At 27.4% G+C, this 25,223-nt stretch overlaps 1 protein-coding gene across 3 annotated transcripts in view; it reads left to right on the top strand.

The window, feature by feature from the left end:
- The window catches only part of OtopLb (Otopetrin-like b), a 46,957-nt gene that overhangs the window by 5,870 nt on the left and 15,864 nt on the right, over window positions 1-25,223 (top strand). Inside the window, exon 1 of one of the 3 annotated variants that reach the window (XM_065508579.1) lies at window positions 6,206-6,363. The exons of the other annotated variants lie outside the window; for them this stretch is intronic. Within the exon in view, the coding sequence (XP_065364651.1) occupies window positions 6,239-6,363 (125 nt within the window). The 5' untranslated portion in view covers window positions 6,206-6,238. Of the gene's footprint in view, window positions 1-6,205; window positions 6,364-25,223 lie in introns of those variants that run through there. 3 annotated transcript variants of the gene reach the window in all.

Here is a 25,223-nt window from a genome sequence, read left to right as displayed (position 1 = left end):
TAGCATTAAGCGCAATTCTTATTATTAAACATATTAAATTTAATTTGCTATGTTGAAGCCCTCATCTTTAATAAAATACCCATTTATTTTTCCAGTATTTTTTGCAACCCCATTCTCTTATAGGAACCCTATTTCTAAAACTAAGTGTTAGTATTTTATTTACCTTTCAAAATGTTTATAATCTTTAAATCCCTCCACACTTTACTATCCACTTTTTTTATCAACATTTAATTAATATTTTCCAACAAAACAAAATAATATAAAATACATACATACATATTTACATAAATATTGTTTATGTATTATTAATTGTTGGCAAATAAGATATTATCACGTGCATTTGTTGTCTTTAATTTTATTTTTAAATAGCCCATTGAAGTTATTTTTAAACTGAAATATTATTATTATAATTAACACCTTTTTCTGAGCATAAAGAAATTTCATCTTAAATTAAATATTTTAATCTAAAGTGAGAATTTGTCTAATAAACAACGGAAATTATATTAACGATTAAAACAATTTTTTAAGAATAATAATAAAAGAAAAGAAGCTTTTAAATCAAAAAAAATGGCTGAAACTGTATTTTCGCAAGTGAAAACCAATTTATTTCGTAGTATTGTTTTGCCAAATGTTTTAATGGGGTAATTATAATAAAAAATAATGAAAATTGTGAAAGAAAATATCAAATTTTATGAAAATTTATACAAAATCTTAACCGAAATCTTACCTCTGTATGAATTAGGAATTTGTGATCTAATAACGAACAAAAATTGATTTATACCGATCCCGAGTGCTCTGTTTAAAAGTGATATATTTCTAAAAATTTAACAATTAATTTTTATAACGAGTAAAAGAAATTTTATTCAAATTATTTAATAAAGTATATTTAGACCAGAAAATTTGTATAATTTTTTGGTTAACTATGAATAACAAGCAAGAAAGTACAACATTTTTCTTTTAAAATACAAATAATTTATATTCGTGAGTGATTTTCGGAAGTGGGCCTTATGGGAGCTATGACCAATTATTGAGCGATCACCATGAAATTAGGTCATGTGATTTATGTCTATATGAAAGTTATTTGTGTTGAATTTTGTGTGTATACCAACATTTTTAAGAGATTTATGCACGTTAAAATGATTTTCGGAAGCGGGTCTATATGGGAGCTATGACTAATTATGGACCGATCGTCATAAAATTTGGTGACATGAATTTCGTATATATAAAACTTATTTGGAGCGAAATTTGTGTAGATACCTATATAAATTAAACATTTATGGCCGATAAAGTCCAATTTCGGAAGGACATTTGTATGGGTGCTAGGTGAAATAATGGACTGATTTCAACAAGTTTCAATAAACTTAGTCCTTGGTCCAAAAAAATTGTATGTGCCAAATTTTATCGAAATATCTTCAAAATTGCAATCTGTGACAATGGACAGACAACCAGCCAGACGGACGGACATCATTTAATCAAATCAGAAAATTATTACAAGTCGATCGGTATACTTTAAGGTGGGTGTTAGATTAGTATTTTAGGGCGTTACAAACATCTGCACAAACGCATTATAATCTCCCCACTATGGTGGTGTAGAGTATAAAAAGGAAAAAATTAAAATTTAGAATAACTTTTATTTTATCCCCCTAAATGTATCCGTGCCTGAATCGAAAGTCAATTTTGATAAAAGTGGGGACAACAAAAGTACCACAAAAAAGTTGTAAAAACGGGAAAACTCCATCTGTGATCACTCATATTTTATACCAAAGATCTATTTTTAGTATAAAAAACTCAAATATTGTAAATCATTTATAACTTTATAAATTCTTCGATATTAGAGAAAATAAGCTCAATCTATGATCACTTAGATTTAACACCAAAAATAGATTTTTAGTATATTAATCTCAAATATTTTAAATCGTTAATAACTTCGAAGAACTCAAATATCTTAAATCGTTAATAACTTTACAAATACTGTGATTTTAAGGAAAATAAGCTCAATCTGGATTACTCATATTTTATATCAAAAATCTAATTTTTTGCTATACTCCTTTTTTGTCCCCACTGACAAAAAAAGTACCACAAAAAAGGAGTAAAAACGAGTAGGCATAGAAGATATTAAGTTTTTTATCTTATCTTGCAATATTCCTTCCCAGGCTATTTTAACGGCTTGGAATAAATCATGAAAATTTCCGATCCTTATTTCGGCAATTTTCACGTTTTATTATCATATTAACAATATCCCTCAAGTTCTCAATAGGATTGTTATTGGGAGATTGAGGAGTTCAATGAATAACTTGAATTTTATTGCTCTGTAACCAAGTCTTACAAATTTTGGAGGTGTGCTTAGGATCTTTATCCTGTTGGAAGCTCCCTTTAAGTGGCATCTCTTCACTGGCATAAGCCAACATTACATCTTTCATTATATCACGGTACATGAAATGATCCATAATCCCATTAATTTTATGAATTGGCCCAATTCCTTGACCAGAAAAGACACCCCAGACCATTACATTGCCTCCTCCATGTTTAGTTGTTCCTTTGCAATACTTAGGATTCAGTCTTTCTCCTTTTGGTCTGCGTACACGCCTTATTCTATCGAAACTTTTTAAGTTGTATTTGGATTAATCAGTGAACAGTACTGTCTTTCATTTTTGGACACTCTAGTCGATGAGCGCTTTGGCAAACTCCAGTCTAGCTTTCTTGTTCTTAGCTGATATAATAGGTTTTTTTGCTGGTCGTCAACTGAATAATCCGACTTCTACTGCTTTTCAACGGATTGTTCTTTCGCTAACGCATAATCTTCAACTTGTTCATACTTGACTAGATTGTGCTATAGGATATTTTTGAATTGCACTTCTGATCAAGGAATCATAAAATCGTGTTTTTCGCGGACGTCTTCCAGAATGCACCGTTGATATGCGACCAGTCTGCAAAAACTTTGAAATGAGCCTGAAAAAATATGATCTGTTAATTGAATATTATTTACTTAATTCATGTCGTGATAAACCCGTCTTCCGGTCTTCAATAACTTTAATTTTCAATTCACTGGAGTACGTTTTCCATGCTATTGTTTTTATTACAATAAACTGTATAAAACTTAAATTATACACACTACTCCTTTCTTTATTTTTATCTTCTGGAATTTTTAAATCCATTCGTTGTCAGTCCCGTTAATTCACAATGCAAATATACAATCAAATTTTTAAACATCTTATAAGGGGGTGCTTTTGTTTTGTCCGTTGCGTTTTGTGTTTTTATATGATTTATCATTTTAAATTAATTGTTCATAAAATTATCTTTTACTAAATGAATGTTATATGAACATCAACAATATAAGTTAATAAAATATATACAAATCAGAATTCAAAAAAGCATTTTTTATCAAAAAAATTATGTTTTTAAAAAATCTATTGAGGGGGTGCCTTAGCCAATACTGTATATGTACCACAAACAATTTTCCCAAAATAGAGTATTTTAAAAACTCAAACTTGACGGTTGTTCAAGAGTGAAAAGGGGAAATTGGTACTTTTTCTCCAAATGGTACTTTTTTTAATATTATAAATTATTAAAATTATAGACATAAAAGTTAACTGAAATGCATTAAAGTGAAGTTAAAATCAACACATAAGGAAAATTAATGACACTTTTTCATTCTTCTAATGGTACTTTTTTAAATTGTTTATATTAATGTAACTTGGAGACAAGAAATAGAGTTAATGAGAATACAAAGGGGGTAATTATTGATACTTTTTCTTAAGATCAGTACAGTGAATGTTTCGTCGCTTTTATTTGACATTATCAAATCAACAGTTTATAGATTATTTGTTATTAGATAATCCCAGGTAAATATTTTTAAACTTTCTGGATCGTTATAGATAGTGGAGTCCGCCTGTATGTTGAAATCAACTTTCCGTAGAACCCAAATAATTTACATACATGATTCATACATCAAAATATCCACTATAAACCTGGTTCAGTTGCTATTTACTATCGAGAAAATCGGCCTAGAAAAGGCTGAGATATAAAGAAAAAACCAAGACAATCTCGATTTCTTACCTATTTTTGATCACTATCTGTATTACTATGTTATTAATATAGACAATATGGATATCTAAAGATAAATATTTCAAAGACCTTTGCAATGATGATAGTCAGTCGGACCTACAATATGTCAAAATCGGATAAATAATCCGTTTTTTTTTCACCAAAAAAAATTTTTTTTTGGAATAAAATTTGAAAAATTAAAAAAGAAATTTTGAAAAAAAAATATTAAAAAAAAATTGGAGTAAACCTCGTTTTGGTATTCATAATTCAGATGAAGCTGAAAAAATCGTTTTTGCATCGAGCAAAATATAACAAAATAATAGAGCAATAATGGTGTAAATAGTTTGGGGTTACAAAACTTTTGTGCTGATAGCCTCAATTATGTTTGAACATTTACAGTTTAACGGTAATTGAAAACAATTTTATTTTTTTCGTGCTTAAACAACTATTTTAATAAAAATTGCAGAATAAATTAAAAATAAATTAGTTTAGATTTGCACGAACGATTTTAGTTTTCAAAACTTTTTATGGTAAATTTTTGTTGAATAATTGATAATTTAAAATTCCTAAATCAGCTGCTTACTATTTTTAACCCTCATCTCACCCTAAACAAAAAAACTACATGGTTTACCCTGTTGTGTTGTTTTCCACACATAGGTTATATCAGTGTATTTGACAAAAAATTATTTTTTTTAAAGAATGCTTATTATGTTTTAGGCTAAAATAACACATTTGACAACAAAAAATTCTAAATTCCCAGAAATTACATATGTGTGAAAAACCACACAAGAGGTTAGGCAACGTAACTTTTAAAATATATTGAAATCAAAAACTATTTTTGTGCTTAATTGATGAGGCCGGAAAAGCTAAGAAATTTTATGATCAAATCTTAACAAATTTGTTTAAAATGTACAAAAATTATACATTGTGTGTGGTTTTCCACACAAGGATGAGATGAAGGTTAAAAAACATTGCAAACACAGCGAATAAATTTTGTATAAATAAGTTATTTAGGCAGAATTTTTATATATATTAAAATTTAGACTTCAAAGTAAAATCCATAGCTAATACTGTAGTTTTATGAATATATTGCAATTTGTTATAGATCGTAATTGCCGCTAAAAAGTTCAAAAAACTTAATTTAAATAACAATAAAGTTTTATTGTCAATATTTATTATAGTGGTGTAAATGCTGTATTAAATAAACAAATAATATAAAACATTTTATAATTAAGTAATATAAATTTTCCTCATTAATATATATTTGCATTAAATAAAGTAATTTTAACATTATATTGACGGCATACTTAAATATTAAATTGTTAACAAAGTGTTTGTTACAAAAAAAAAATGTGGAAAATTTCTATAAAAATAAAATTAGTTACTAAAAATAGCTACGAAGATTACAATAGAAGTACCCTACAATAAGTAATATTCTGCAGAAATATAAAAATTTAGACTAGAAATCTTCAGAAATATTTCTATACGATATGATTATTTGTGGCACCTAATAATTAAATAAATTACGATTAAGAGATCTAACTATATTTGACTGCCTTTTCCCAAGTTTTAATCAATTTATTTAAATCTTCTCTTAAACTTTGTAAAGTTCTCAAAGATTTGGCTAAGTAGTCTGAAATTCGAAACAAAATTAACTATATTTCCAATTCGAATTAAGAAGTCAAACCCTAGATTCGACTTTTATCGCTTTTAAATATCTCTCAGCTTCATATAACTCCTAGTATTTATATCATTAGACCATTTAATAGCTTTATTAAACAAAACAATTAACATCATCATAAATCTTAACCAAAATCTCCTCCATCAAAATTCAACAACAATTTCCATTAGAAAATATTTAAAAATTCTCAAAACTAACAAGTGTAATGAAACGAAAAATGTGCTAAAATTTTAGATAAATATAATAAATTTAATAAAAAATTATGTGAGAGAGTGAGAGCAAAACAATTAAATAAGATTTGACTTACAATGGGAGCAAAATATCCATATTTTTATTTATTTTTTTTTCTAAATAATACAATTGAAAATTAACAAACAAAACAATGAAATAATAAATAAAAAAAAGAGTACTCTACAACAAACCGACTTGTACAAGATGCTGAAAGTGTGAACAAAATTTCCAATATGATCACAAGGGAGTTTTCAGTTTTCAACTACCGATCATCGATGCAAGATGTCTTTGAATAATATAAATGCCAGCAGATTTAGCGAAGAACCGTTTCGGGTGTGGAAAATGAAACAAAAAGTTCACTATCGTTTCGATGTGCGGGGTGATGATGGCGATGGCGATAAGCAAAAGTGTGTAAAAAATTGTTAAATAAAAAAATTTAAAAAAAAAATATTTATTTAAAATATATAAATAAATATGTATAAATATTGGCAGTGCAGTGTTTATTTAAAGTGTTGTTATATTCAAAAAACAAATAAATGTCTATCTATATAGATAAATTAGAAATGATTTTATAGATTTTTCGCCAATACTACATTTAATCACGTATTTATAACAACGCTATACAAATGTTTTCAAGTGTTAAGAAAAGTGTTTAAAAAATATATATCTACATAAATAAATACATAAACACATACATAAATAAACAAATTATTAATTTATCAATACAAATTTAAAAAACCATAGAAAGTGATTAAAACCTGAAATTAAATTTTTATAATTTAAATTTATTAAAATCAAAAAATAATAAAATTTTAAGTCATCACGGATTCTAATAATATTTACCAGGGTTATTATGTGTTGCAATTATAAATAAAATCAAAAACATTTTAACTCCAGATACTACAAAAATTTTACTTCTTAAAAATTAAAAAAAAAAAGTTAGATTTTTGATTTTCCCAAGATCTTAAATTATATTTCGTCATTTAAATAGAAAATGCTGAGATTTTAAAAAATTTTAAATTCAAGTTTTCGGTCAAAGTAAAAAGAAATTACAATATTTTATGTCATTCGTAATTTTAAAATTATATAAATTTTCAATGTTGCAGAACAAAAGGTACTTTTTCGCATCTTTTCAAAAATAGTTTTTTGGTATTTTTATAATATTTGGGTTTAAATCTTATAGAAACAATCAAGTCAGCAACATTTTTTTAATTTTTTTACTAAGTAAATGGGTTCTAAAAAAATTTGTGCTTAACAAAACGTACAACACTTGTATAAAACTAAAAAAAAAATATTTAATTTCAATGTATAATTTTTTGTTTATATATTCGATCAGGATTAAAAACATTATTTTAAAATACTTTTTAATTTTGTTTTTAACAAAGCGTATTTTTTTCTTTATTTTTTAACAAAAGGTTCTTTTTGCGATATTAAAATGGTTTTATATATCAAACATCCTTAACATTTAATGTGGTGACTTATGGCAGTTAGATGTATCTATTGATAAGTAAGAAACTTGTTACTAGGTTCATGCAGTTTTTTAAGGGGACTAAATAAATAAAACTCATTTTCCGAAAAATTTAAATGTGCGTAAAAATACCTTTTGTTCTGCGGCTCCTCAAATGTTTAAAAAAAAATTCAAATCAAAAAATGTTTGTATTTCATTTAACAATATATTTAAACATCATATTAAATATTTAAATTATAAAAAAAACAAGTAAGAGAGCTGTGCCGAATCGTATATACCCAAATTATACTTTAAAATACAAATTTTAAATATTTTTAAGTAAACAAAATTTAAAATTGTTTTTGAAACATTTTTTTTCACAAATTGTTTTTTTATTTTTAAAAAAAAATTTAATTTTTTTAAAAAAATTATGACAAAAAAATGTTTTTGTTAAAAAAAACATTCGGGTTAAAACATATTTTGCCCGATTTTGACAAATTGTAGGTCCAACTTTCTATAGCCTTATATACATCGTAGCAATGGACTTTGAAATATCTATCATTAGATATCCATTATTGTCTATATTAATGACTTAGTAATCCAGATATAGATAAAAAATACGCAAAAAATCAAGGTTGTCCCGGTTTTTTTTCCTTATATCTCAGCCATTTGTGAGCCGATTTTCACGATTTTACATAGCAACCGAGACGATAGAATTCCCGATACATTGATGTATCAATCATGTTTGTAAGTTATACGGGGATACAGAAAATTGATTTCAATACACAGACGGATAGACGAACAGACGGACATGGCTATATCGACTTCTCAACTTCTGGGGTCTCAAATGAAAAATGAAGAAATTACAAACGGAATGACAAACTCATGGTGAAGGGTACAATAATATTTAATTAAATTTCCTTTATAATTGGATACCAAAAATGCATAATAATATTTCAAATTAAATACCAAATTTTTTAAAATGATTTCTTGAAAATATAGGTTAACACCGATTTCCAAAATTTTAATGCCATTCAATATTAAACATATTGAAACTGACGTGTCACTGTACCGTTTATACCTGCAGTGTTAATAAATTTTTACTCAGGTACTATATTGTAGTCAAATTTGAATATTAGTGGAATAGAACTCCTTAGGGTCAAACGGGATTAAACAAATTTTAATACCAGAAGAAAGGCGAAGAAAGTGTCATCTTTAACCCCATATATACCTTGTTGGCCATTTTTTGACCTGTCTGTAGAACAATTTTTTCATTTAAATGAAATTACTCCCAACATTTTTTCTATTTTTATTTTACACAGAAAAAAGAAATTCATAATTGGAATGAATTTTGTAATGAATATTATTAATCGAACATGACTTTTTTTTCCCAAACTTTTTTCATTCAGAATAAGAACATGTTCATAAATATTATTAATTTGTACATGACGCAAATTTTTGCTTTTTTTACATAAATTTAATAATATTTTATAATAAATTGCATTATAATTGTATTGTGTAATGAATTAGTTCAAAAATGTTTGCATAATGACCATATATTGGCCAATATTTCCAGATGAATCAATAATATCCGAAATTTTAAAAATATCATTAAACATGATAAAACATTCATAGACATTTAAGCATAGCATCCTGTTAAAAAATGGCAATTTCACACATATTTTCTCATTTTGAAGCTGAAAAAAATAAAAAAAATTCCAAAGAAATTTTCAAACATTTTTGAACAACATAAAAATATATGTACATTAGAGTTCGTTTGTGACCAGGTCATGTAATTTGATTTTCGGGTATCATCATTTTTCTGAAGGTCTTTGCGCAAATAAAAATAATGGCGTCCTTTTTTTTGGAAAATTTTCACTCCTTGTGGTGGTTCAACGCACCTAAAGACGCACATTTTGAGCACAATTTTCTGTAGAGCAAAATCGGTTGCAAATCTGATTTCACTAGTCGATTGTGCATCAAATATTAATACAATTGATGTTTTTTGAATACTTAAAAATAGTTCCAAAAACCCACCACAGGGGGCGCAAATTTCATAAAAAAAATAAAAAAGTTTTTTAGATTTTTTAAATATACACGATGAAAGGGCATTTTAAACTTATCAAAATGGTACCAATATTTCCTTTCTATGACAACCCGTTAAAAAGTTATGTGGCTTTAAAAATGTTTTGTTAAGCCAACCTAATAAAAAAATGTCTAAACTTTTTTTTAACAAATATTAATTTCTTGTTAAATAAATAACTTTGAAGCCACATAACTTTTTAATGGTTAGTGATAGAAAACAAATATTGGTGTCGTTTTGCTAAGCTTAAAATGGCTTTTCATCGTGCATGTTTAAAAAAACTAAAATTCTTTTTGATATTTTTTATGAGATTTGCGCCCCCTGTAGTGGGTTTTTGGAACTATTTTTAAGGATTCAAAAAACATAAATTTTATTAATTTTTGATTCAGAATCGACTGGTGAAATCAGATTTGCAATATATTCAACCGTTTTTGCTCTACAGATAAATGTGCTCAAAATGCGCGTCTTTAAGTAAGTTGAACCACCACAAGGAGTGAAAATTTTCCAAAAAAAAGGACTCCATTATTTTTATTTGCGCAAAAAACTTCAGAAAAATTATGATACACGCTGTTATTGAAGTAAACTTAGAAAAGTTCAAACATGTGTTTTGTTATTGTAACAAAAATTTTAACAAAACAAAACACATGCAAGTGTACACTCAAAGTACACGCTTGTACGCACACAAAATTTTCTGAAAATAAGCGAATTCACTTAATTGTGAATAAATTGGAAAATAATCCATCGATTTTTATGATCGATATCTCATTTTGTTCCTATTACGTGTGGCTTTGCGACAAATTAACAAATCTATACAATTTCTGCCTTTTTAGATTTTTTATGATTTTTTTAAAACAAAAAAATTAGATATTTTTATATAAAAAATATATTGTTTGATTCAATTTGTTATTTTAACTCCGAATCTACTGAGCCGATTAAAACACAATACATATGTGAAAATTAATACATAGCAGGGGGAAAATGTTTTCAACATTCAATCTATCGAAAGATGAACATTAACTACTCAATTTTATGTATATTAAAAAAAAGTTAAATTTTGTGAAAATGAGCGAATTCACTTAATTGTGAATAAATTCGAAAATAATCGATCGATTTTTATCTTCTATATCTCATTTTGTTGCTATTGTATGCGGCTTTGCGACAGAGTAATAAACCTGAACAAGTTCTGCCGTTTTCGATTTTTCATGAGTTTTTTAAACCACATAAATTTGCTATTTTCACATAAAAAAAAAATTATTTTTTGCTTCAATTTGTTATTATAACTTTGAAACTACTTAGCCGATTAAAATATATTAAAGGTTATGTAAATTTGAACATTTTTAAGTTTACTTCAGTAATATCGGACTAACCGTTTTTAAGTTATCATAAATTATAGAAACATTTGAAAAAATTCACATTTTTAGAAAAAAAAAAATTTTAAAAAGAATCTATCCATAGAATTTAAAAATTTTGCCATTTTTGTACTCTTGGAACCACAATACATCAAAATTGTGTAGTAGTTGTCCTGTGAAATATGGTCCGCATCCGAAAATCCCTTTAACGAGCATTAAACTCTTAAAAATGTTGATATAAACATAAAATTCAACAGAAATAAAATTCATATAGACATAAATTTCATTGTGATCGGTCGATAATTAGTAAGGCCATTGTCCGAAAATCTTTTACGAAAATAAATTATTGAATTTTTAAAAGGAACATTTTTTTGCTCATTTAAATTTTTCCTTGTTTCTTTCTAAAACCAAAATACATGATTTAAATTTTCTAGTCCCCATTATCGTATTTAAATTGTATTAAAATGTGTTTTCTGATTGGACCGATTTTGCCCATTTACAATAGTTATCAAACATTTCATATAAACTTATAGATAATTTCATTCTCCTAGGTTTTTCTCTCTATGAGCTTTCGTGTCTTCAACAGACAGAATATATATATTTTTGGTTCTATGACCAACATTTCGATAAGTTCCTTTTCCAAATATTATTGCATTATTAAACTTGCATTAATTTCAATTACCTTTTTTTATCATATTAAAAACCAATATCAAATCATTTTTTTATTATATTAAAAAAATATAAAAAGCGTTTGTTACCCAGTGTAATTAGGCCTTAACTGATAACGATATTGAATGATAAAAGATACATGTTTAACAAAAAATTTGAATTATCAATTGCCTTGTACTTCATAAATATTGTACTTTATTACATACTCAGATAAAGAAATGTGTAAAACATTTTTATTAACAATAGGAATTGATTTAATTTTATTTAACCTTATCAATTGCAGTTGTAGTATGTATTTAAAAACCTTTTGATAAAAGTTGATTATTTATTCCCTCTCTCTCTCTCTTTTCTGCTAAAAATGGAAAACTATTACGATTTTATAATCGATTAATAACAAATTAACCATAAATATACGACACATTCATATTTAAGCTAATCCCCCCGTTTTTAACCAGTAGCAGTAGCAAGCGTCATATTATTTATTTGAGTAAAAAGTGTTAAATCTTATTTTATTGATAAAACGTGATTTTGATTTTGACGTTCATATTTGTACAACAATAACTAACTAACTTTTTTTGATGATGTTTGTTTAAAGTGACGTAAACTTCATTAACAAGTGAAGTGCTGATTTGCAAATATATAAAGTCTCAGATTTAATCAAATAAATGTTTTTTACTTAGATGTAGACAGCAAATAAGTTAGACATTAGTCCAAATTAGTGAATTTCATGAAATACATCAGGAATTTTTTTTTGTTGCATATATGTATGTTTGTAGGTATTTTTGTACTCGTTGTTGATAATTTGTTTTAATTGAATTGTTTATATACATTTTTAACATTAAGATGTGAACTTGGTTGTATTTTTTATTTTTTTGTATCAACAACAAAATAAAACAAATAAGAAAGTTATAGACGCTTAATATCTTTAGTTTAGGGTACAAATGAGCTAAATCCACTTCTTTCGGAAAATTGAGATTTAATTACAAAACTACAAGTCTGGATTTTAGTAAGATCTGTGTATCTCTTGTAAAATTTAAAAATAATTCTTAGCCTGTTTGCACATTAAGTTAACATTTACATATATTGAAAGTTTAAAATTAATTTTGGGGAGTTTGTGGTATCTTATTTTACAGGAAATAGTCCAGCGATTTCAAAAATGTAACTATTATTACAATAAGATTTTTGGTTCAGACGATATAGCCCTTTAAAGTTGACTGATTTTCTCAACTTTGATGGAAATTAAAACTATAAAACTATAAATTTCTATATTTGCCATATTTTCAAAATAAGTTGTTTAATTATTCCTAATGCAAACATTTCAAACTGCCCGTGCTTGTCCCATTTTTTGCTAGAGGTAAAATTTTGAAAAAAGACATGGTTTCAAAAATATGTAGCATGTATTTTTGGGCAATTTATGTCATATAACCGTGAAAATTCTTTAGATACACCTTCTTTAACACATTGATTGCCAAGGCACTTTCACCAAATAAGATGCTGGGGGCCACAGCATTTTCTTTGCGTAATCTCTTCGAAAACGTCAATAGTGGAATTTAGGCTACTGTCAGTAATATTTACTGCTTAGAAACCGATTTTTTTATAAATAAGAGGGTCTTACGAAATGGCAAAAAGGATTTTTTTATGGGATACTGAGTTGGAAAAATACTCAGTACAAATTCAGAAAGTGGTGAAGAATGTGAAGATTACAGTTTTGATGTGGAACTTCCAGACAACATCGAAAAAATTCTTAAAATCCAGCACTATTGGCTGACATGACTAGAGAGAATAAAAGTCGTGTCAGACATATGTGTCCGACTTGGCGTAAATCGCATAGTGCAGTGTCACACATATGTGTCCGACGTGGCAGTCAATGTGTTAAAAATAAATTAAAAAAAATAAATTTTTTAAATTTTTTCTGGAATATTTTAACAAAAATTTAAAAATAAATTTAACAAAAAAATTTTTTTTTGTCTTTATCTGTAGTGCGATTCACTATGCTTTTTAAACCAGAATTGTTTCGTTTAAAAATGTTAACCACAAAATTAACCATTTTGCTATTCACTAACACTGTAAACGATATCTGCTGGCGTTTAAATACAGCTGTTTCAGTCAGCTGTTATTTTTAGCAAAACAAATTGTGGTTTATTAACACCAGCATTTTTGGTGTGGTTTAATCAGTTTAGAAAAGTGTTTATCGTTATAATCGTGTAATATAATGGCTTCGAAGTATATAGCCTACAATTTATTTGATAATGAGCCTGCCACTGGTTGACCGCTTTAACCGCCCCGCCAAGACAATTAAGGGCAGCATTCGACAATTCGCTCCACTTCTTGTCGCACACCAATTTTCCGCGGAGCTTTTTAAATTTGCCGCCAGCAAGTCCCGGGTTGTTTATCATGAAGTCAACCACATGACTTAGCTGCTCGGCAGACGCTCGGCTTCTTTTAGTGGAAGTACTAGCCCAAAGTAAATTAATAAAGTAGCGACAGTACTACAACAAATACAACATTTACAAAAACCACAAGCAATTTTGTTTTTGGTTTAAGGTCTGAGCTGTCAAAGTTGCCTGTTGTTGTTTTTGCTTTTGGGCTTGTTGTATTTTTCGCCACAACAACCACAAGTGAATTGACAGTTCAGACCAAAGTAAAAAAAATAGTCAGCTGTTCTACTGAGTCTACTTTATTAATTTACTTTGTACTAGCCATTCTAAAATCATTTTATTTTAGAATGGCAACAAAATTTTACAAAAAAGTTATTTGTTTTGTTTTTTTTTCTATTCTTCTTTGTTCTTTTCTCCTATTTTTACATTTCGCTTGGCAGCGTTGCCACGTAATATCAATTTGAAAACAGAGAATTATAAAACTGTTTACCATGGTTAAAAATAAGTTAGTGAATCACAAAGTGGTTAGTGCAAACATCTGAATGTGTGGTTAAAGTTAACACCTGCTAAAGCGTTAAAAGTTAGTGAATCGCACTACTGGAGTAATTTTAAATCATAAAAGCCTTTAAAAAAATACATACAAAATCAAAAATTTAAAAAAAATATTTAATTTTAATTCTCTTAAAATTGATTTTTTTACAAATTTCAACTTTGCTAACCCATAAGTAGGAAACTGAAAGGCTTGGAACCCTTTACAAACATTCATTTCATAGGTTGATCAATTACACAGGGCAACAAAATCGAAAAAATTTTGGAGGCTTTTTAAACCACTACACAATTTTGATGTATTGTGGTTCCAGTAGTACAAAAATGGTAAAATTTTTAAATTCTATGGATAGATTTTTTTTTAATTTTTTTTTTTTCTAAAATTGAGAATTTTTTCAAATGTTTCTCCACTTAATTTATGATAACTCAAAAACGGTTAGGCCGATATTATTGAAGTATACTTAAAAATTTTCAAATTTACATAACCTTTAATTCGGTTATATATTGCGTTTTAGCCTGCTCAGTAGTTTGCGAGTTATAAAAACAAATTGAAGCAAAAAATATATTTTTATACTTGAAAATAGAAAATTTTTTGTTTTAAAAAACTCATGAAAAATCGAAAACGGTAATTGTTCTGGTTTATTACTTTATCACAAAGCCACATATTTTTTCTTTCTTTTCGATTTTATTCAACATTAAGTGAATTCTGTCATTTTCACAAAATTTTAGGTTTTTGTTTGATATACATAAAATTGAGTAGTTAATGTTCTTCTTTCGATTGATTGAATTTTTAAAATGTTTTCCCCATAAATGTACAAATTTTCACATATACATTCCTTTTTAATCGGCTCAGTAGTTTCGGAGTTATAATAACAAATTCAAGCAAAAAATATATTTTTTACGTGAAAATAGCCAATTTTTTAAAAAAAAAAATCACGAAAAATCTAACACCATAGTAATTTGGACCTACAATGGGTCAAAATCGGGAAAAATATTTTTTTAACGTGATTTTTTCACCATACCATATTTTTTTCACCAAAAAATATTTTCAATCTTTATCTTAAAGTATACTTTAGTGAAGGGTAATTTGTATAAGATTCGTCATAGCAGAGTATAGCTCTCTTACTTGTTGAAACTAAACTAGATACTTGTTTTAACTTAAGAAATTTCCAGGAAAACTAAATATTAATTAATACGTATACGTAATATTAAATTAAGTATTCGCTAAAATTATTTATACATTATACGTACTGTGGGTCACATATAGTTTTAAAAATAAAGCTACGTACACACGGTTGTCAGATCTTACAATATTGTCAGAAAATTTTTCAGAAAATGTCTAACAACCGTGTAAACTTACAATTTTTGTCTTACAACGTTGTCAGAAAAAGTATTGTCAGTACATTGTAGGACAATAATATTATCAGACATCTGACAATCGTGTAAACACCTTACGTTGCCATTGCCAGATCATTGTAAGATCATTGTCAGAAACTTTTTATTGTCATATGTGCGAAGTTTATGCATCTGACAATGGCATCATTGTCAGTGCAAAAAACACACGATCGTGACCCTATACTCAGTTTGTCCATTTTGGTGACCAATTTTTATTTTTATGTTGTAGCTATGGTAAATCTGAATAACTCTTGTGAACATATCGATGCATTATGAACGTGTCTTAGTCCCTCTAAATAGCACATTCGTTTTTACTATTTTTTGACGCTAAAACAAAGATTGTTTGTTGAAATAGTATGATCAAGTCGACACTTCTATGTTGTGCTGTATTATTTAGTCGGCTGAGGTGTTCGGAATGGGGATCAGTGGGAGGACCCTTAAAATCACACATTTAAAAAAAAATCGCCAAAATTGATCAAATTGTTCGGAGACCATTCGCAATAAATTATGATACAACTCCGGCTCGTCAGTTCGTAAGTGGATGAGCAATATAGCGTAAAATCCTTCCTACTGATGGCGAAGTACCCAATCCTTTACCCAAACTTTGTAACGATTTTTTGCTATTTTGCCTTCATCCGTCATGCAATGGCTTTTTTCTGTTCCATAATAATACTTTAAATTTCCGACTTTTTAATAAATACACACAGATGACAATTAAAACTGTTTGTAAAAAGATTTGAATTTTCTTCTGACAATGTCTAACAAGAGATCTGGTTACCTTTGCCATACAACAATCTGACAACCGTGTGAACTGACAATTTTTGTTGGCATATAAATTTATTGTTTGACAATTGTCTGACAATGAAATTGTAAGGTTTTCTTACAATCGTCTAAACTGACAATTTATCTTTTGGTAATAATATTTCATTGTCAGTACATTGCGAGCACATTGCCAGATCTGACAACATTGTAAAATCTGACAACCGTGTGTACGTAGCTTAAGAACAAATGTTTACATATTTTCTTTATTAAAATATTTGTTTCGTATTAGAAGCAATTTTAAAACACATTACAAGTTTTATCTTCACTGTGAAACCTGTGGATATTAGAAACAATTTTAAAACACATTAGAAGTTTTATCTTCACTGTGAATCCCAAACTCGAATAAGTACTCATATAGCTGATTATAAGCCAGTCATTACTTAACTACTTCTAAGTAATGTAGACGTTGTGTAGTTGTCATAATGATGTATATTATCAATAATTTTATTAAATTTGTGTCCTAGCTGTTTTGGCTTAATAAATTTCAACTTAATATTATTTAATACGTATACGCAATATTTAATTAAGTATACTCTAAAATTAAACATACATCATACGTACTGTGTGTCACATATTATGCTAAAAATAAGAAACTTTGTTACATATTTTCATTATTAAATATTTGTTTTGGATATTAAAAACAATTTTAAAACACTTTATAAGTTTTATCTTCACTGTGAAAACTACAGTTTTATAATAGCAAAATAAAATGAAATATTATCCCATATTTATTTTGTGAAAAAAAAACTAAAATTATTAAAACTAACATCTTCATTACAATCTGTGCAATATGTTTTGTATATGTATGTCTATAGTTTAAGAGCAACATACTTAACATGTTCTTAATTTTGTTAATGATATGTTAATTTGGTATACATTACGAAATTGCACTATATGTACGTGTACAAACGTATGTATAAAAAGTATATACAGTGGTGGCCAGGAATTTAAGACAAAAATTGTTTGCTAAATTCCACGTGATTGTCAATTATTTTTTCAAATATTTCCACAAATATGTATGCATGAGGACTGTTTTAACACACAAGTGTGTTTTATTCGACTGTGTCAATTCATACATATTCACCACGAACACATAGAATTTTTCTACAACTTGACCAAAAAAAATTTTTTTTAAATAAACATATTTTCTCACATTTATATCATTATATTTTTATTATTATAAAATATTTGGACCAAATTTCGTATTTTTAGTTCCATTAGTTTCGGTCATATCATGTTATTAACAGCGGATGTTCGCTGAGGTGGGTCAACGTATTTCCACATATCTTTGTCCATATATGTTTTACCGATTTTTCCAAACATTTTTCAGAAACTAGAAACATTACTAATAAATTTCATACCCATAGAGGTCCTTTTATTTTGGCTCTATCGCACTTAAAATTCAGTTGATGAAAAAAATTCAAGTATTTGTCTTAAATTGGTGGCCACCACTGTACATAGATACATACATATTACACACTTTCATATATACAATTTTACCCTGACATTCACATGCTCACACCATGACTTAATGATTTTACTTGTAATATTTGTTTAACATTTTCAAAGTTATAACGTATCACAGTGACGATAATTATTCGATTAAAAAAAAATATTATTCCAAAGGACGAATCCATTCTAAAACAGACAGAGAATTTGTATTTTTGGATTTATCTTATGGTCAATTCCATATCATCGCACATAGGTCTAGAAATACACAATTTAAAGGCCAAAACTCAGATCTTGCGATGACATTTTTGGTACTGCAATGTTGAAGTAAACACTTGAAATATACTTATTTGGACTTTTGTTTTTTGAAAAACCTACTACACGTTAGACCGCGATGAAACAAAAATAAAATTTTTTCGTAAATTAAAAAAAATATATATTCCTATCATGTTTGTACTATGCTTATCCAACAGATTTTTTAGTTAAATAAAGAAAATAATAAAATATTTCTTATTTAGATTATAGTTGATGATATATATTTTATATGTCAAAAATTAAATTTTAAAAAAATTTGCTGTTGTGCAGAATATATTAGATATATTTTATTCATTATTATTTTTTTTTTTTATTTTTATACAGACTTCAGTTAAGAATAAAACAAAATGTTTACAAGTGTTGAAGAAATTATCAAACAGCGAACTTAGACCAATATGTTAGGAATTATTTGTAATCAATATATTTTGCCATAACTTGCCCGTTTCGTTAAAAAATAGTAATTTCTTAAGATTCTTTTTGCTTCAAAAATTTAGTTTTTTTCAAAAATTGTATTTATATTCATTAAAACTTCAACTGTAATTAAGAATAAAACAAAATGTTTAAAAGTGTTGAAAAAAATATAAAAACCCGAAATTAGGCAAATATGTTGGGAAATTTTTGCAATCAAATTATTTTATCATAACCAGCCCGTTTTGTTAATAATGGACACTAAAGCAAATTTTTACTTAAAATATTTGGTTTGAATTTTTATATGGAACTTGCTGACCCGGTGCGCTTCGCCACCCCAATTAGAAGAAAGAAATACTACTATTAAGTCTCCCGCTCACTCGGGTCCATATAATCTTTATTTCATGTTTCTAAATTCATTGGTGAAGAAATTACTAAAACTACCATTCGAATAAAGAAATAGTACCAAAAAGTCTACCCCTAGAATCCTAACTCACTTAGGACCATATATGTTTAATTTCATGTTTCTAAGTCCATTGTTATAGAAATTTCAAAAAAGTACCATTAGATTAATGAAAAAGTACATGAAGTATCCCCTTGAATTTTCACTCACCACATATACTTGTAGTTTCCCACTCACTCGGTTCCATATAAGCTTTATTTCATGTTTCTAGGTCCATTGGTGAAGAAATTACAAAAAGTACCATTCGAATAAAGAAAAAGTACCAAAAAGTCTCCCCATAAAATTCTCACTTACTTAGGACCACATATGCTTAATTTCATGTTTCTAAGTCCATTGTAATATAAAATTCAAAAAGTACCATTAGAAGAATGAAAAAGTACCTATAGTTCAGTTCTCACATTTTGGTATAATAATCCCTTATTTCTAACACTAACTTCACTCAGATACATATCATCTAATTTTAATGTCTATAAGTGAAATAATTTAAAATATTAAAAAGGTACCATTAGGAGAAAAGTACCAATTTCCCTTTTCCTCCTTGAACACCCCTCAAGTTTGAAATTTAAAAATATTCCATTTTGCAAATGTTGTTTATGCTACAGACATGTCTCAATCGATTAAAATCTGTGTTAATGTGCCCAATATGTTTTAAAAAAAGTAACAAACTGTTTACCCGGATTTGGCCTAAAATACACCATGGCACTCAAGTTCCAAATAACAACCTGTTAGTTAATTTTTGTATGAATCCAGGAACCAATGTTAAAAAAATTATCAAAATCGGCTTAATAAATTGCAATAAAATGTATTTTATCAATTTTATCCCCTATTTGGTACCTTTTTTATCCCCATTGCGGTGGTCAAATTTCATTAAAATAATTTTCTGTATCGTGGTGGAAGCTCATAGTAAAATATTCGAATGTCTATGTCAAATTATAGAAAAACATATTTTATGAAAAAGTACCAAAAATAAACACAATTTTTATCCCTTAAGGGTTCGAATTTCCAAAAAGTACCAAACTTATATTTTTTATGTTTTGATAAGTAAAGAATACGATTTAAATTTTGTTTCTATGTTTATTGGTTTAAAAGATACATAAGGTGCCAAAAAATACAGTTTTTACCCGTTTTCTCCACTAAAAGGTTCGAATTTCGAAAAAGTACAAAACACCTGTCAGCTTATTTTTTAAATGGAGTAACATGCAATTTCAAGGTTTTTTGTATCTTTATTAGTTTTGAAGATATAAGATTACCGGATTTACCCTTTTTACCCTTTTTTACCCCCTAAACGTTCGAATATCCAAAAATCCCTTAGTGGATCGTTTTGGGGAGGGAGGAATCCACAGTTAAAATTTCATGATTCTAGCTTCAGTCGTTTGGGCTGTGGGATGATGAATCAGTCAGTCAGTCAGTCCGTCAGTAAGTCAGTCAGTAACGTTACTCTTTTATATACAGTGGTGGCCAGGAATTTAAGACAAAAATTGTTTGCTAAATTCCACGTGATTGTCAATTATTTTTTCAAATATTTCAACAAATATGTATGCATGAGGACTGTTTTAACACACAAGTGTGTTTTATTCGACTGTATCAATTCATACATATTCACCACGAACTCATAAGATTTTTCTAAAACTTGACCAAAAATTTTTTTTTTTAAATAAACATATTTTCTCACATTTATATCATTATATTTTTATTATTATAAAATATTCGGACCAAATTTCGTATTTTTAGTTCCATTAGTTTCGGTCATATCATGTTATTAACAGCGGATGTTCGGTGAGGTGGGTCAACATATTTCCACATATCTTTGTCCATATATGTTTTACCTATTTTTCCAAAAAAATTTCAGAAACTAGAAACATTAATAATAAACTTCATACCCTTAGAGGTCCTTTTATTTTGGCTCTATCGCACTTAAAATTCAGTTGATGAAAAAAATTCAAATATTTGTCTTAAATTGGTGGCCACCACTGTATATAGATAATAAGAATAAAACAAAATGGTTAATAGTATTGAGAAAAGTATAAAAAACCGAAATTAGATCAATATGTTGGGAATTATATGCAATCAATTTGTTTTATCAGAGCTTGCCCGTTTTATGAAAAATTAAACATGTTTAAGCAAATTATTACTCAAAAAATATATATTTTTTTTGGTCATAAACATTTTTTGGTTCTAATTTTTAATACAGACTTTAATTAAGAATAAAACAAAATGTTGAAAAGTTTTGAGAAAAATTTTAAAAATCGAAATTAATCCAATATGTTGGGAAATATCTGCAATCAATTTATTTCACCATAACTAGCCCGTTCAATGCAAAATTTACATTATTTAAGCTTCAAAAATTTATATTTTAAGTTATAAAATTTGTTTTAATACAGACTTAAAATAAAAATAAAACGAAATCTTGAAAAGTGTTGAGAGATATTTTAAAAACCGAAATTAATCCAATATGTGGGGAAATATTTGCAATCAATTTATTTTACCATAATGAAAATATTGATAACTCAAGGTATGATGACATTGAAGCAGAAACAGAAAATTAATCTAGTTTTAGAGTGTGAAATATTAGCAAAAGTGCTAAAATTTATTGCAACCTCACTTATTAGTATTCAATTAATTTTCAACGTAAAAAAGAAAGTATATGGTTTTGGACAAAAAAAAACTATACTCCAGACCTATGTGCACCGTACGTGACATTTGAACGTTTATAGAGTGAAAAATAATTTGGTCTTTATGTTCCATTCAGAGGGTTCTATATTTTAAAATAATAAAAAGTTCTTTCGAAATATTGTTGTCCAAAATATTGAGCGAAATAAGGGTATATCGTACGTGACATAAAACGGAACTCATTTTGAGATACATGTAGAAATATGCGAAAATATTCGAATCGTGAGAGGCGTTATGTTTCCTTTTAATATTTCGAAATATTTTTCCTTTACAATCCGTCATCTATCTATCTATATATATATAAAATACAAAAAATGTTTCTACCTATGTCCGTTATAGACTCTGAGACCATCCAACCGATTAGCTCCAAACTGGTATCATTGGAAAGGAAATTTTCTGAATATGGTCCATTCGGTGCTTTCGTAAAGAAGATTTTCGAATTTTCTCATACAAACATTTTTCATCTATATATATAAAAATAGATGTATGGTCCGAATGAACTTAAAAACGGCTTGACCGATTTGAATGAAATTTTCAGGGAATCTTCAGAATAGTCTAGCGGGTAACACTATAAAGTCAGATTTTTGATTTTCGATCTGTGGGCGGAGGGGTGTGGCAAAATCAAATTTTTGCATTATACCGCTAATGTCATCTATATATATAAAAAACCGCTGGACCGATTTTGATGAAATTTTCAGGGAATCTTCAGAATAGCCCAGTGTTACCCAGGGTAACACTGTATAGTCAGATTTTTAATATTTGGTCTGGGCGGAGGGGCGTGTAAAAATCCAATTTTTACATTATACCGCTAATGGCATATATTTCATAAAAATGGATGTGTGTATGTATGTTCCGTATGGACACAAAAATGGCTGGACCGATTTTGATAAAATTTTCACGGAATCTTCAGAAAAGCCTTTTTGGTAACAGTGTATAGTCAGATTTTTGATTTTCGGTCTGTGGTAAACAATTTTGTTTACTATTGCATATTAGGTGCATGAATAAGAAATTTCCATATGAAATCTACTTTTAATCAAAAAATTATGATGTTAACAAGCTCGATGACCACATACAATTGAAAGTGTCTGGCGAAACAATAAAATACAAATCGATTGACACAGTAATGAATGAAGAACAAGTCGTCAATTCTCCTGCCGAATTTTTGAATTCATTGGAACCAGCCAAAATGCCACCACATGCAGTAACATTGAAAGTTGGATTACCGACTTTTTCCGACACTGTATATTAAAATCGAGATCGAGATGCAATATAAAACAAATGTTTTCTAAAGGCCAGGTTCGGGTTCAGCTAGTATTTAAATAAAAGCAATCTTTGGATGACTTTATAATACAATAAAACAATATATATTCTGTAAATACTTTCACATAGTAACATTTTATTATTTTCTTCTATTCAAATCATCTTGAAAATATGGGCATATGGGAATTGCCCATATGCAATTTCAGTGAAATTTTAAAATTTTTCAGAAGAGCGTAAAAACTGTTGAATTGATCGATAATTATTTTATTATTTGTCCTTGCAGAACTTTATTATTTATGTAAAGTTTTTGAAATTCTTTAAGAACAAATAATAGAATAATTATCGATCAATTCACCAGTTTTTACTCTCTCCTGAACAATTTTAATATTCCACTTAAGTTGTTTTGTCAAAAGTTCTCAGATTTATTCACATTTCTTATCACATTATTGTTTTTCTGTAGAAAGTAATGAAATTCGAACAAAAAATTCGAATACAAACGAATTTGTAACAAATTTGATTATAAATCAAAAAAATCAAAAAATTTTTTTAGAATTTCAAATTTTCCAAACAATTTTTTAACAAATTCAAATTATCTTATGCGATTACTTTGCAAACATATTGATTTATATATAACGAATAACCATAGAACTAAACAACACTAACTACTTAACAAAAAAATATGCTGTTAATAGTATTAAATATTTATCTAATCAACTCATTATGTTCTTAATTATGAAATCCCAAATTAAGATGTATTTAGCACATTTCAACGTTGTAACAACGTTCATTTAAGCACTTGCATACTCAGACAAATATGTATAATCATTTTATAAGTCAAATTTTTTTTATCTATTTGCTATTTATTTCCTTTAAACAATTTTATAGTAATATGTATTATTTATCTAGCAAAAAAAGAAAAAAGTGAAATAATTTCAGTCAGACACAACAAATGTGTGTTCTTGGAACGTGCATTTGTTTATTTTATTAACACTCAGCAAGTGTTAAATGAAAATCAAATCAATGTCTGATGATTGATGACAAAATTATCTATAATATTTGTATGTGTGATTATTATTTTTTCGAACTTTCTTTGCAAATATGTTTACGAGTATTTGGAGTCTAAATAATTGCTAAATTAATTTGATTTGGTCAATATTAGATAATTTGGGTTTTTAGTATTTGATTGGTGAATGTACTTAAGTTACTTATACTAGACAGTCTGAGTTTATTTGAAAAATAAAATTAATTTAATTAAATTAATTTTCCAAACTCATTACTAAACTACTTCTAAGTAATGCATATGGTAAAAAGTTGTCATTATAATGCACATTTTGTATTTTTGAAACTAAACTGTATTGGCTTAAGACATTTTCAGGAGAACTTAATATTAATTAATACGTATACGTTATATTAAATTAAGTAGACGCTAAAATTTTACATACATCATACGTACTGTGGGTCACACATTTTGTTCGAAAAATGAGAAAAATTGTAATATATTTTCATTATTAAATATTTTTTGGAGTTTTCTACGCAATTTTAAAATACATAAGTAGTTTATAATAAACGGAGTTTTTTAAGCCCGATAGAACTTACGAACTGACAAACAAACTGCCATACTGCGCTCACTTTTCAACATTTATGATCAGTAAAGTGTCCCCTAGAATTAAATTTTTTGAAATGTTGAAACGGTACCCGCTGAAAACTTTCTTAATGACCTAAAATACCACCCAAAAAATGTTTAGCTTGTTCTAAGAAGTCGGCACTTTCGATTTAGTTTTGAGGTGCATTTACAAGCGGAAAAATTATTTTTTTCAGTTTTTTTTAAAAAATGTTGCTATTAAATAATTAGTTTTGCAATTTAATTTAAAAGAATCGAAATGTGTACGTAATTGTCGTTCTAATCTATATATATAAAAGTGAATGTGTGTCTGTATGTATGTATGTTTATTATTATTAGTTTGGGATCTATAGACGGCTAAACGGCTGAACCGATTTGCTTGAAATTTTTAC

This window comes from Calliphora vicina, chromosome 4 (assembly GCF_958450345.1).
Source record: "Calliphora vicina chromosome 4, idCalVici1.1, whole genome shotgun sequence".
NCBI lineage: Eukaryota > Metazoa > Arthropoda > Insecta > Diptera > Calliphoridae > Calliphora > Calliphora vicina.
The sequence above is the reverse complement of the archived record's forward strand: the minus strand, read 5'-3'. Positions and strand labels throughout refer to the sequence as shown.